Raw genomic sequence first — 12,756 nt, forward strand, 5'->3', positions numbered from 1 at the left:
ACATAACTTTCAGGCCTTGAGAGCTTGTTGATAGAAATTGGATAAAGCCACAGGCAATTTGTTTGTAGAATAATCACACATTAACAAAAAACGTAAACCTCCAACCTTTTTGAAAACATTGTATGGTATAAAAAAACGTATTGAGTCCGATTTAAGGACCATTTGACTTTGAAAGTATAGTTTAAATAAAAAAAAATCCAAAAGCTCGAAACCACCTTCATTCCTTGGAGCCTGAAGAACTTCCTTTCTTAAATGATGATGTCTATTTCTCCAAACAAATTTAGTAAATAAATCATTAATTTTCTTACAAATTGAATCTTGAACAAAGAGGGATAATGCCGGATAAACAAACCTAGATACCCCTTCTTGGTTAGAAGGACTCTACCTAATAGTCAAGTCTCTTTGAAGCCAGTTATTAAATATTTTTTGGGCTTTTGCAATTGGGGAAAAATTTAATTCTTGTCTCTCCACTTTATCTTTTGTAACATTTATTCCTAAATACTTAATCTTATTTTTTACTGGGATATTACATAACATTATTTCATTTGATTCATAAAGGCACATTATTTCGCATTTTGTTACATTTAACCTTAAACCAGAAGCAACAGAAAAGGTGTTTACTAACTGTAAAGCTGCAGGCAACTATTCTTTATCTTTCAGAAAAAGAACAGTATCATCCACAAGCTGAGTCAATCTAATCTGTTTGTTGAAGATGGTAATTCCTTGAACAATTGGAGAATTCAAAACTTTAATGCAGTCACCATATGACTCGAGTCAATGGGTTCAAATAACGGAGCGTCACAGTTTACGTCACTATATCCTTGTTAGATCCTTTAGATATGTTTGTTTTTTGTCGTTTTGTTCCAGGTAAGTTACCTGTCTTGATAAAGATCCACCCTATTGACCAGGAGAGTTACAAGTTTTCACTTTCACGCAAAAGCTGTATCATTTCAAGTAGAGTCGTTTCAAGAGAATCCCGGTAAAATTTGCACAAATGGATCCCCGTAAGTACATCTTCATATTTAAAAGTGCTTATTCACTTTTCTATTCTAGCTGTTGTCAATTAAACCCTTTTATCTTTTATCCATACTTTTAGTTACAATGGCTGCAGCGGGTGTAGGTGCAGGTAAAAACAAATAACTACAATTTATGTTTAAATGTTTTTTGACTGGAGAATGAAATATTGACGCTTATATTCTGGTTTATTTATGCTGATTATCCAGCAAAAAAATACAACTATCTTTCTGTCGACAGTCGCCGCAGTTGCTATTGCTCCTGCTGCTCTCGCAGCTGCTGGTTTTACTTCAGGAGGAGTCGCTGCGGGTTCTTACGCCGCCAGTTTGATGTCAACTGCAGCTGCGGCTAATGGTGGAGGGGTCGCAGCTGGATCTGTGGTAGCAGCTCTTCAATCAGCAGGTGAATCAAAAATCAGCATAAAAGAAACTCTAATAATACATTAAAAGTATAAAATACTTTTATACTTTAAGTATAAAAAAAATAATTTAGGGTTCCTACTCGTTTTGGAAAAGTATGTAATTTGATTTTAGAAGTTAAATTTTGAATTTGAAGTTTCTTCCAAGTCTGGATGATAAGTATGGAAAAAGAAAACTGAGTATGGAGAAAAATCGGCCACAATGGGTAAATGTAAATTTTATGATGGCTGGGTTAAAACTCCTGAATATAAAGACCGGCTGGTTAAGGATCCAAAATGCAAAGGAAAGCTACATATGCAAATATGTGCAAATATTTTGATATATATCTCCAACATGGGTGAGGCAGCATAAATGAAAAGGAAAAAGCACAGTCTCCATTTCCAATATCATCTACACCAAGATTAACAACAGTCAAGGCCAAGACCAACTTGACATCATGACCTAGTGTATGTCAAGCAACAGATAAACAATGAAATCCTGAGTCAGTCTTGCGTTAAAATGGTTAGCAAACATTACAGCACCTCAGCATCACTAAATCAAATAAGAAAAAGATTAAGAGAACTTGCAATCATATTATGCTTTTGTTGTTAGTGATTGTTTAGGTGCGTATTTCTATAATGCAATTCTGTTATATTGCTGATCATTCATGTCATAATCCTGTACTTTCAGCTGAGCAGAATTGTAAACATTTTTATGAATATTCACGCTATGTATACATGTTCATATCCCTATTGACCTGTGTTTGTTGAATGTTAGTCTTACGCCGTCCCTGGTGGATCACTTTGCACTAAAAATTCATGAAAGAAAAAAATCTTATCTGTACCCTGCTGAAATAACAATAGATACCATCACAAAAATTCTAATAATTTCTGTTAATTATGATTTCTATTAAAACCATTAAAAAAATTCAGTTTTGTTGTGTGTTTGGGCATTGTTCGAATAGGATATATTTTGGTTCCCAGCTGCTATCCTGCGGTAGAATTATATTCCAATTAAATTCCAATAAAATGCTCATTAAACAATTCTTGGTTTGGTGGTGTTAATTTTTGTGTATACATGTGAATTATTTTTAAAACCATAGCATTTTTAGATTTAAAGGGGCCATGGCACAAGACGTTTTTTAAGATGTCAAATAAATCTTTAGTGTCCCCAGAGCACATATGTGAAGTTTTATCTCAAAATACCCCACAGATCATTTATTATAGCATGTTAAAATTGCCACTTTGTAGGTGTGTGCAAAAATGTGCCGTTTTGGGTGTGTCCTTTTAAATGCAAATGAGCGGTTTGTTGCAATTGAAACTCAATTGTGCTGTGAATTATTTTCTGTCTCTCCTTTTCTCTGCACTAAATGGCAGTGCTGTTATTGGATAGTGCAGATTAAGGGGTGGTATTATTATAATAAGAGCTCCTTATGACATCATAAGAAGAGCCAAATTTCAATGACCTATTTTCTCATGTGCTTGTAGAGAATGGTTTACCAGAACTAAGTTACTGGGTTGATCTATTTCAAATTTTCTAGGTTAATAGAAGCACTGGGGACCCAATCATAGCACTTAAACATGGAAAAGTCAGATTTTCATGCCATGGCCCCTTTAAATATGGTATGGAAAATCTTCAGGGAAGTCTGTATGTTTGAGATGGGAAAAGTATGGAATTTTGAAATGAAAAATGTGTAGGAACCCTATATAAAGAACACACACATTCACTATACCTTCAACTAGTTATGAAATCATTTCAGGTCCTGCTTTAACACTATTTATATCACTAGGTGCAGCTGGATTGACTGTTGCAGGTCAGGCCGCTGTGGGTGCTGTGGGGGCCGTCATGGGTGCAGCTGCAAGCATGGTTAGCAACAGCACTGCATAACTGAGAATCTGATCTTTGTGTATTATCAGATCTGAGCTTTGTTGACTGTTAATCACATTAAACAAATAAAATGCACATTATTCAGCACTAACTGCCTCTTGTTTGTTTGTGATCAAACTTACTTTGGCATGATCTGTACGTTAGGTGGGCTATTATTTGACATGGGTTATGGGTAATCATTGTAAACTCACTTTAACAATATTTTTTAAATGTCAGCACTGCATTGACATAGGCCTAGTAAGTGTACAATCTGTAAAATATATTTTATTCATTTATGATATTTATTCATATGATATTTTATTCAAAACCAGAGGTTTATTGCTGGACATCTTAGTTAGTGGTATTTACATGATCTTAACCAAGATCATAGATTTTTGATAACAAAGTATCATGATTTACAAGAATCAATAATTCAGAGTAATGCGGAATAAGTCCAAACATACCAATTTATTAACCAGTAAATCATAATTCAGAAGCCTATTCACAATCCAATTCAAATATGAATCATAAATCAATAAACAGGTAAAAATTGTAAAAATGTGAACTATGTAAGCAGTCAGAAACATTAATTACTGCAATAAAATAATACTGTTTATTGCAGTCAGTGTCCTCTATGAAAGAGTGTGTGAGTCAATTAAATAAAGGAGGTGTGGGACAGCGCACAGCCCAGTAAACATTAATATACAACACACACAAACGCATGAGTCTTAACAAAAGGGATTTGCTAACCTATCCAACAGGTATTTCTTCATATTCACCATGTTTGTAAAGGATCAAGCAATTAAAGCCTAAAGCACCTTAGCTGCATTATTATTATAAAACACAGTACAATTGTCATAGGCACCACATTATTGTTTGTGTTATTTTAATTTGACTACAAGCAAATCATAAATAGCACAAATCAGAATATACCTTATGCATATTTCTCACATCATTTAATGACATTTAGGTTTGGTTTTAATAGGTAACAAACAAATGTAGATGTTTTATTTTTTTTCCAATTTTAAGTAGAGACACAGGTCTTTATTATTATGACAGACCATACAGATTGCTGGTCACCTGAAAGGACACCTGTTTCTATTTAAATACCAGATGTAAGCTACTTAAATTGTTTTGTTTTCGCCTGCTAACCCTTCTTTATTTTTCTCAAATTCAGTTTAGAGTTCTAAAAACATTGTAAGCAAACTCTTGAGTTTACTGAGATAGAAAAGAAAAAAAAGTTTTGTCCGCTATCTTTAAGACAAAACCTATCTTATTTGAACTATTTTAATTTTACTTTTGTGTTTAAACTCATTGTTTTTATTTGTTTCAGTTTTATTTCCTGACAAGGCCCTCCCAGTCCCAGAGAGCTTAATGTCTCAAACAGCAGTTCAGTTAAAGAGAGTCCCAGTATAGCTTAAGCTGGACATATGTGAGTACTAGTAATATTTTAATGTTTATGTTTAAAACAATGATAAGTGGTTTTACTCATATTTTTTCTCATTAAGGTCAAGTTCTTGTAGTGGTGGGCACGGGCGCAGGAGCAGGTAAATTCTGAAATAAAATAAAAAATGCTCTCTTTCGAATTGGCTGCATTTATTGCTTACAACCTTTGACTGTAAAGGCTGATTTAAGATAAAGTTTGCAATGTTTGACCATACTACAGTAGTCAAAAAAATTATTTTACAAAGTTGATTTGCGCGTAGTCTTTGTAAAATACCACAAACAGTAATGTGATGATCTGTATTAGACTATTGATTTGTGGTTAAGGATAATACAGCTAAACTACTTGAGGCTTGATACATTTATACGTTGTTTATTGTTTACTTGGTTGTTCTCGATCCCGAGCCTCAATTGTTTAAATCATGCAATCATGCAGTAATTCATAGTCATAGAAGACACTGAGTCACGGTGTATCCACTACATTATTTTTCTTTTGCATACATTAAATGATATTTCAAAGTGTATTTCAAAGTTATTTGTCATCATAACTGTTAACAGTTTTAAGATGTTTCTAAGGCCATTTCATCTGAACCTGTAAATGAATAAAAGTATGCCATCTTTTCATCATCAGTTACAGCAGTTGCTGCAGCTCCTCTTGTTTTAGGGGGTGTTGGTTTCACCGCAGCAGGAGTTGCTGCGGGTTCTTATGCCGCCTCTATGATGTCAGCTGCAGCTGTTGCTAATGGTGGAGGGGTTGCAGCTGGATCTGCGGTAGCAGTTCTGCAGGCCGCAGGTGAGCCAAATTTCAGTGCCTGATCTTTATTGATTGAAGTGTTAACAGTGTTATCTTTAAAATTTTCAAAGTGGCTATAGTATTTGTATTTATGTTTGCATTTATTTAAAGTGACTCTGTATAAAGAAATGATCACATTGCTTGTTTTACATGTCATTTCTTGTCTTCAGGTGCTGCTGGAATCCCTGCTGCAGCTAATGTTGTTATAGGGACCGTAGGGGGCGCTGCAGGTGCAGCTTTGAGTTACTTTTGCATAATTTAATTTTTGTCATTAGGTGCTGCTGAAATCTGTGTCATATGAAGTCATCATATGCTATGGAGGTTGCGGTGGGGACAATTGTTGACTTGTCAGCAATTGGACTTTCCTATCTGTCCTGCAATGCCTGTTTATGTAATAATATACATAAAGCTTTTCATAAAGTCACTATTACTCTATTTCAATATTCAATATTGTTAACATACGTATGTGAACTCTGACCATTATAATGATTAATAATACATTGTATTATAAATTAGTAATTGCATTGTTCATGTTTTATCTATATTTTGATCATTTGTTCTAGCCCATTACTAAGCAATCAGCCTCCAAATATATCAAATGAGAGCACAGCAGGCAACTTTCAGCTACAGCCATGTTAGAATAAAAAATATAGGAATCAGAAACGAATGCAGTTTTTAAATTGCTAATATTAATAAACCTTAATATAACATATTTGTGAGTGTTGTATTTTTTCAAGTATCATTTTGTGTCATGGTAATTCTGAAAGATTTTAAACAAACTCCTGAAAGACAAATGTTTGGGATGCCATCTATACTTCTCTGACAGCTGGAAATCTGCAGTATGCAAAATAGAAATGTATTCATGTGCAATGTTTAGTAAATTAGTAAAAAACAAAATTTTAAATTGTGTAATATAATTTACATTTTCCCTTTCCTACACTCTCAGAAAGAAAGGTACAAGAAAAAGGTGTCACTATTGTGGTACATTTTCAAAAGTATGTTGACATTAGCACAATTTTCTTACTTTTTGGCTTAAAAACGTGCACTTTACATTATAAAATACAACTTTGTTAGGTATGAATGTTAAAAATTATTATTTTGCACAAAATAGAGGAGACAATATGTGTCTGTTGACACTTTTGCTGACGTGCTATGTTGAGTTAACCCTGAGATTTACCAAACATTAGCAGCACACGTGTCAATTTGGGGCAAGTTGTCTTAGTGACTTTGGGGTTATAAACCCTGGGTTAACGGATACCTGGGTTATCTGTTTCACACTGTTCGTACTTAACCAGGGGTTAAGAGATATAATCTGATGTTTCACACTGTGCATTCCTAAACCCTAGGTCAGGTGTCTGAAACACACCTGCCTGTAATTATCAAGCAACCCTGAACACCTTGATTTGCTGCTTCAGCTGTGTTTGCAACAATCCTGAACCTAGAGTTAAAAGCAGGGTTTAGAACAAAGATAACCTAATTAATCACAATTAAGTAGTTGTGTTCTTCTTTTTAGATAATCTAGTGTGACAACTTACCTGCCGATGTGGAAGATTGTCACAAGTGAACATTCAACTACTACTCTGTAATGAGATAAGATATGAAAATGTAATGAATACAACATATGTTGTTGTTTCATTTGGTATGAGATTTATATCATTGTGATGTATTGTGCTCAGTAAATGATAGACAGTGAAAAGTGTGACAACTCCCCTACTTCATTACCTAAGAATTTAAATAGGGATGTGGGGCTTTTTTCTCTATGGAATTTCTCTATGGAATTTTCAAATTGTTCCTCAAGAGGGAAGGTCAGGGTGTGCTGTCACATCCATCATTCTTTTGTCAGATTTTTTACTGATATGTAAATTTGTTTTGGTTGAAGTGCTGAACTCTGCTGTGGCCTTGAGCCAGTACTAAAAATAATATTTTTTTGTAAATAATAATCTTAAAAATCTATATTCATTCATTTCCCACCCTCTATAACATTTCAATTATTATTATTTATTAATATTGATCATAAAACTAACTTTAGCATAAAGCCTAATGGTCCATAATAAACCATTGCTGCTTATAACTGGGTCTATCAGTTGTGATGCTGCACATATTTGACATGTTTGTTCATTTCAGGTCTCAGTTATGTTTCTTGAAAAATACACACCCGAGTGCCTTAAGCACTTTAGGTTTCAACTCTCACAAAGGCTAAGTTCATAAATCAATCACACATGCTATTATATGAAGTGTTTGGTTTCAAAACATGATAACTTGTTTTTTTTTTATTCAAAACATGTTTCTTATTATGTTATCATGTGTTTTGTGTTGTATTGTGCTACTTAGCTGTATTGTTTAGATATGAAGCTTAAATCAAAACAAACCAACTGCAGTTTGATTGATATTAATTGGAACGCACAATTCAAAAATGAGATTTAAAAAAAAACGTTATCTGGTTTTGGAATCAAACTCTTCATATATTTACATGCACCTAGAATCTCTTTGATGTCTATTTATGAAATTAGATAAATAACATGTACTTTTTATTGTCAAACTGACTGTCTTTTGTTGGTTTGTGATTAAACTAACATTGATGTGAGCAATGTAACACTATTTGTCAGTTACTGTTAAGATTAAAGTTTATTCTTCTCTATTAATTAGTCTGAATTTTTTTAAAGTTTATAATTGTATTCCTTTGAGCTGCTTTTGTTATATTTTAATTTTTTTGTATTTGTTTTGTGGAAATCACATATTAAAATACAGAAAATCTTTTTCTAAAAAGATGTTCATAGTGTTATGTTGATAACTTCCTCAATGACTGCATGATTCATTTGTGAATACAATAAATTACTGTAATAGTAAAGGGATAAAGAACAGCCCAGAAAATATTTTTTTAGAACACTCAAAGTTCATGAGTCACAAGATGGCATTTTGCATACCAATCAAACAGGTTGTTTCATATTTTTCATTCCAATCATTTCAAACATTTAAGCTGAATACAGTAATTATTTTTGAACCAGTACACGTGTCTGCCACAGCCCACAGGCTGTATACATCAGTGATACAATTTATAAAACACAACCCATAAATGACAAATGGCATTGTGTAATGTTTTAAATGCATGATCACATTAAAAAAATAAACGTGAGAGAAAGACCATCATAGAAAAAAATAAACAACACATGAACTTAAAAGGTCACTTGTTGTTAACCCATCCAACACATATTTCTCCAATATTCAGGGTTCCCGCACCTTAGTTAACTTCAAGGACCTTTCAAGGACTTTCCAGGTCCAATACCCTCGAATTCATGGACTAAATGTGTGGAAACATTTCAAGTGAGAGCAAGGTTGCATTGTGTTACCTTTTAAGAAACATTGTTACAGTTCCCTTTCGAGGGAAGTCGTGCTGCGCCACTGCGGGGACACTTTGGGGACGCCTCCAGGGGTAAGTGCGTCTGAATGTGTATATCAAATTCAACCAATGGTGAGGCTTAACGACAAAGACAGGAAGTATATCGCGTTCTGAAATATTGCCAAAGACGGCGTTACAGGGACACAGGAAGTATGGAAAGGAGACACAGCGTCTCGTTCCCTTCTCAGGAAACAACAGTTACATACATAACCCGAGACGTTTTCATGTGTCAAACACAACTATGCAAAAAAGCATTTTGGTTTGAATCAACATTCGCATACAGAAGATATAAACATTTAAAGCGAACAGTTTAGCACTTAAAAAGTCTAAAATTATGATGATATTATTCTACACTACACAGGGAATAATAAGGATTTTTTTTTACTTTCAATGACCTGTATCTATGTATGTATATTTTCAAAAACTTCCCAGGCCCTTGAATTTTTTCCCCCAGATTCACAAACTTTCAAGGATTTCAAGGACCCATGGGAACCCTGGATATTTGTATGCCTAGCTTGTTTATTTTAGTTTTTTGCAAATGTCCCCACACGATTAACAAGCAACAGGAAAGGAAACTCCACGATATCAAAAAAAAATGTGATGTCAATGGTGCTTCTGTTTCTTGTTTGATTACAAATATCTTAACTCTAAATTTATTTTGAGGTGTTAATAAATTATGATTTAATTTTTTTATCTACATTTTGTGTCTGAATGTTGTTCAGTTTCATTTCATGAAAAGTACACACCCACAGTGTTATAAAGTCTCTAGCAGAAGGCTCGAGATTGGGAGCAAGCCAGTCTGAAGCAGACTAGACATGGGTTTGTGTAAGTAACAACTGCATCACTAGAGTTTTAATATTGATTTATTCCACACTGATCAGTTTAACCTTTTATTCTCTCTCTGACTCTTTAAAGTAACAATAGCAGCCGTTGCAGCAGGTGCAGGTAAACAGTGAAATAAAATTTATATTTGTATTGGCATGCCAAGATGTAGGCAATTTTATATTTAAAAATATAACTTTTATTTTGTCCTGTTTTATCAGGCGGAGCAGTTGCTGCCGCACCATTGTTTCTGGGGTTGGCTGGTTTTACCGCAACAGGAATTGCTGCGAGTTCTTTGGCCGCCAGTATGATGTCAACCGCAGCTGTGGCTAACGGAGGAGGGGTCGCAGCTGGATCTCTGGTAGCACTTCTTCAGGCAGCAGGTGAGCTAAATATCATGATGCCACAAATGGACCCTGGACCCTATTGAATCTTAGTCATAAGTGTACGCATGTTGTTATTGTAAGATAACCGACGCTAACATACAGATGATTCATCATTCTGATAGCGTCTGTTTAGTTTACAATAACAAATGGTTCTAAAGCTATATTTTGCGGAAGTCATCCTTATTGTACAGTAGCCTGCAACTGTAAACATTTATTATTTTTATTTTTTGTTTGTTTGTTTACCGGTAAAGGGATTTCTTATTACAATAGGCCCACTAAGTTACCAGGATCGTTTTTTAATTTATTACGTAATCGACGCACCGCCATGTCAGTCACCTGGTCATGTCAAATGTGGCATTCGTAATAAGAAGTTATAGCTTTATTGTCATTTGAAGGCTACATGGTGTTCTTTTTTATTCTATTTCTATTTTATTGTAATAATTTTGGATTTGTTAAAATCTAATACGGGGAAACATGGCTACTCATATGTTTCTTTTGGCTCTGAAATTTGTTTTTCATTAGGTGCCGCTGGTATCCCTGTAGCAGCTCAGGCTGCTATCGGTGCGGTGGGCGGTACTGTGGGAGGCGCTGTGGCTACAGCAGCTGCGATACTGATTTAAAGTATCAAAATCAACAGCGAAAGCGCATTGAAGAAGACCCGCATGTGAACCCCTAGCTTTTTTACTACATTACAATGTATTGCGCCTCCTACCTTTCTAAAGTGGAATTTTTTAAGAGGCAGCTCTAGTTTCAATAACTATGCCATTGTATGCCTACTGTGTTAAATAAAGAGGAAATGAATAAAAGGTATTTTGTGTCAGAGTGATTTTTCTATTCCTTTGTCCAAAGAAAAACGAGTAAACAATATATATATATATATATATATATATATATATGTATTGTTTACTCGTGCAGGACACTATTTGTGTCTTTTGGTATATTTTTGTTCTAATTATTATTTCATTAAACTTGTTTATTGCTAAGAATTATATATATATATATATATATATATATATATATATATATATATATATATATATATATATATATATATATATATATATATATATATATATATATATATATATATATATGTATATATATATATATATATATGTATATATGTATATATATATATATATATATATATGTATATATATATATATATATATATATATGTATATATATATATATGTATATATATATATATATATATATATATGTATATATATATATATATATATGTATATATATATATATGTATATATATATATATATATATATATATATGTATATATATATATATATATATATATATATATATATATATATGTATATGTATATATATATATGTATATATATATATGTATATATATATATATATATATATATATATATATATATATATATATATATATATATATATATGTATATATATATATATATATATATATATATATATATTAGAACAAAAATATACCAAAAGACACAAATAGTGTCCTGTATTTTTAATATAATTTGCTTAAACCTGCTACATCTGCTTTAAAATTATCACATGAGTACTCAGTAGGAAACTTTTGCTTGCAACCTATAGGACATTAAATATAGGACATTAACCATTATCAATAAAAACATCTTTATACTTTTTTACATCTAAAACATTTTAACACATTTTCTTTGCAGTTGCATGCACTATTGTATTTAAATATGATCTGTCTTAAGAGCCATATGATCTAAATATAACATCAATTTGAGTGTGCCTACTATTGAGTATTCTACTTTTATTGGATTTCTTACTTTATAATGCAAAACTTACTTTTATTTTTACTTTTCATTGCTATTTCTTTACTAATTTTTTTCATTACTTTGTATTGCTATTTAATGTTCGTTGCCCTTCTATGTTTTCTGTGAGGTAAAAACGAAAGAATTTAACTCTACCATATAACATAAAAAAAGATTGAATCCTAAATCAAGTAGTTTAATTATTTGTCTAATTATGTGGTGGAAAATGGTTAAAAAATCTTAACAATTATTTGTTGGGATTATATCACGCATCTCTTTCAACAAGTTGAATTTTCGTTATCAGACTTATTGGCAAAACAACAAACATATATGATGATCTTATTAAGTTTATAAAATAATATGAACTAAATAGAGAATATATATATGTGGATATTTATCCTGATCCACACTCCAGTCCAGATAGGGGCGGTGATGCTCCTAAAAGTTAGTTGCCAACCGCCAATAAACACCTAAGAAGAAGAAAAAGAAGCTTTCTAATTCAGCCGAAACACTAGATGGCGGTAATAGAGTTTAATCCCTTAAGCAACCAGAGTTCGAGTGAACATGATAAAAAAGATAACAATTAAAAACTTTTTTAAAAAATGTAGTAATATGTGCACAGGAGATTTTGATTGACTGTTGTTTGTGGGGCGCGGTGTTGCTGGTGATGGGGAAACAGGGTGCTGGAGAAAGATTGAAGTAAAATAAAGCCAGAAATGTTTACCAAGTTGTCTAACTCTGTATCAAAGAAAATTAGATGATTTTATAAAAAATATAATACGACATTTTAAATTACTGCTATTTGCCATGAAATAAATAATGCAGGTTGGCAAGACATTTCTTTTGATTTTGCAT

General features: G+C 32.6%; 2 protein-coding genes across 2 annotated transcripts in view; both read left to right on the forward strand.

Moving 5' to 3' along the window:
• LOC135786743 (uncharacterized) overlaps window positions 1-6,241 on the forward strand; it is a 33,752-nt gene extending 27,511 nt beyond the window's left edge. Inside the window, exon 7 of the mRNA XM_065296279.2 lies at window positions 5,790-6,241. The gene's annotated coding sequence lies outside the window, so the exon portion shown is untranslated. The remainder of the gene's footprint in view (window positions 1-5,789) is intronic.
• A 3,368-nt stretch (window positions 6,242-9,609) lies between these two features.
• Window positions 9,610-10,929, forward strand: LOC135786744 (interferon alpha-inducible protein 27-like protein 1). The gene is made up of 4 exons (XM_065296280.1): window positions 9,610-9,736; window positions 9,827-9,856; window positions 9,955-10,116; window positions 10,642-10,929. Exons 1-4 carry the CDS (start codon window positions 9,727-9,729, stop codon window positions 10,737-10,739), a joined length of 300 nt encoding a protein of 99 aa, XP_065152352.1. The 5' UTR covers window positions 9,610-9,726; the 3' UTR covers window positions 10,740-10,929.
• Window positions 10,930-12,756: the final 1,827 nt, after the last annotated feature.

This window comes from Paramisgurnus dabryanus, chromosome 20 (genome assembly GCF_030506205.2).
Source record: "Paramisgurnus dabryanus chromosome 20, PD_genome_1.1, whole genome shotgun sequence".
In the NCBI taxonomy this organism is placed as follows: domain Eukaryota; kingdom Metazoa; phylum Chordata; class Actinopteri; order Cypriniformes; family Cobitidae; genus Paramisgurnus; species Paramisgurnus dabryanus.

What these genes read in the sequence shown, in the direction of transcription:
- LOC135786744 (XM_065296280.1), top strand. An exon ending in AGCCGTTGCAGCAGGTGCAG is followed by an intron (nt 9,857 to 9,954) that starts GTAAACAGTGAA and finishes CTGTTTTATCAG; the next exon opens with GCGGAGCAGTTGCTGCCGCA. An exon ending in AGCACTTCTTCAGGCAGCAG is followed by an intron (nt 10,117 to 10,641) that starts GTGAGCTAAATA and finishes GTTTTTCATTAG; the next exon opens with GTGCCGCTGGTATCCCTGTA.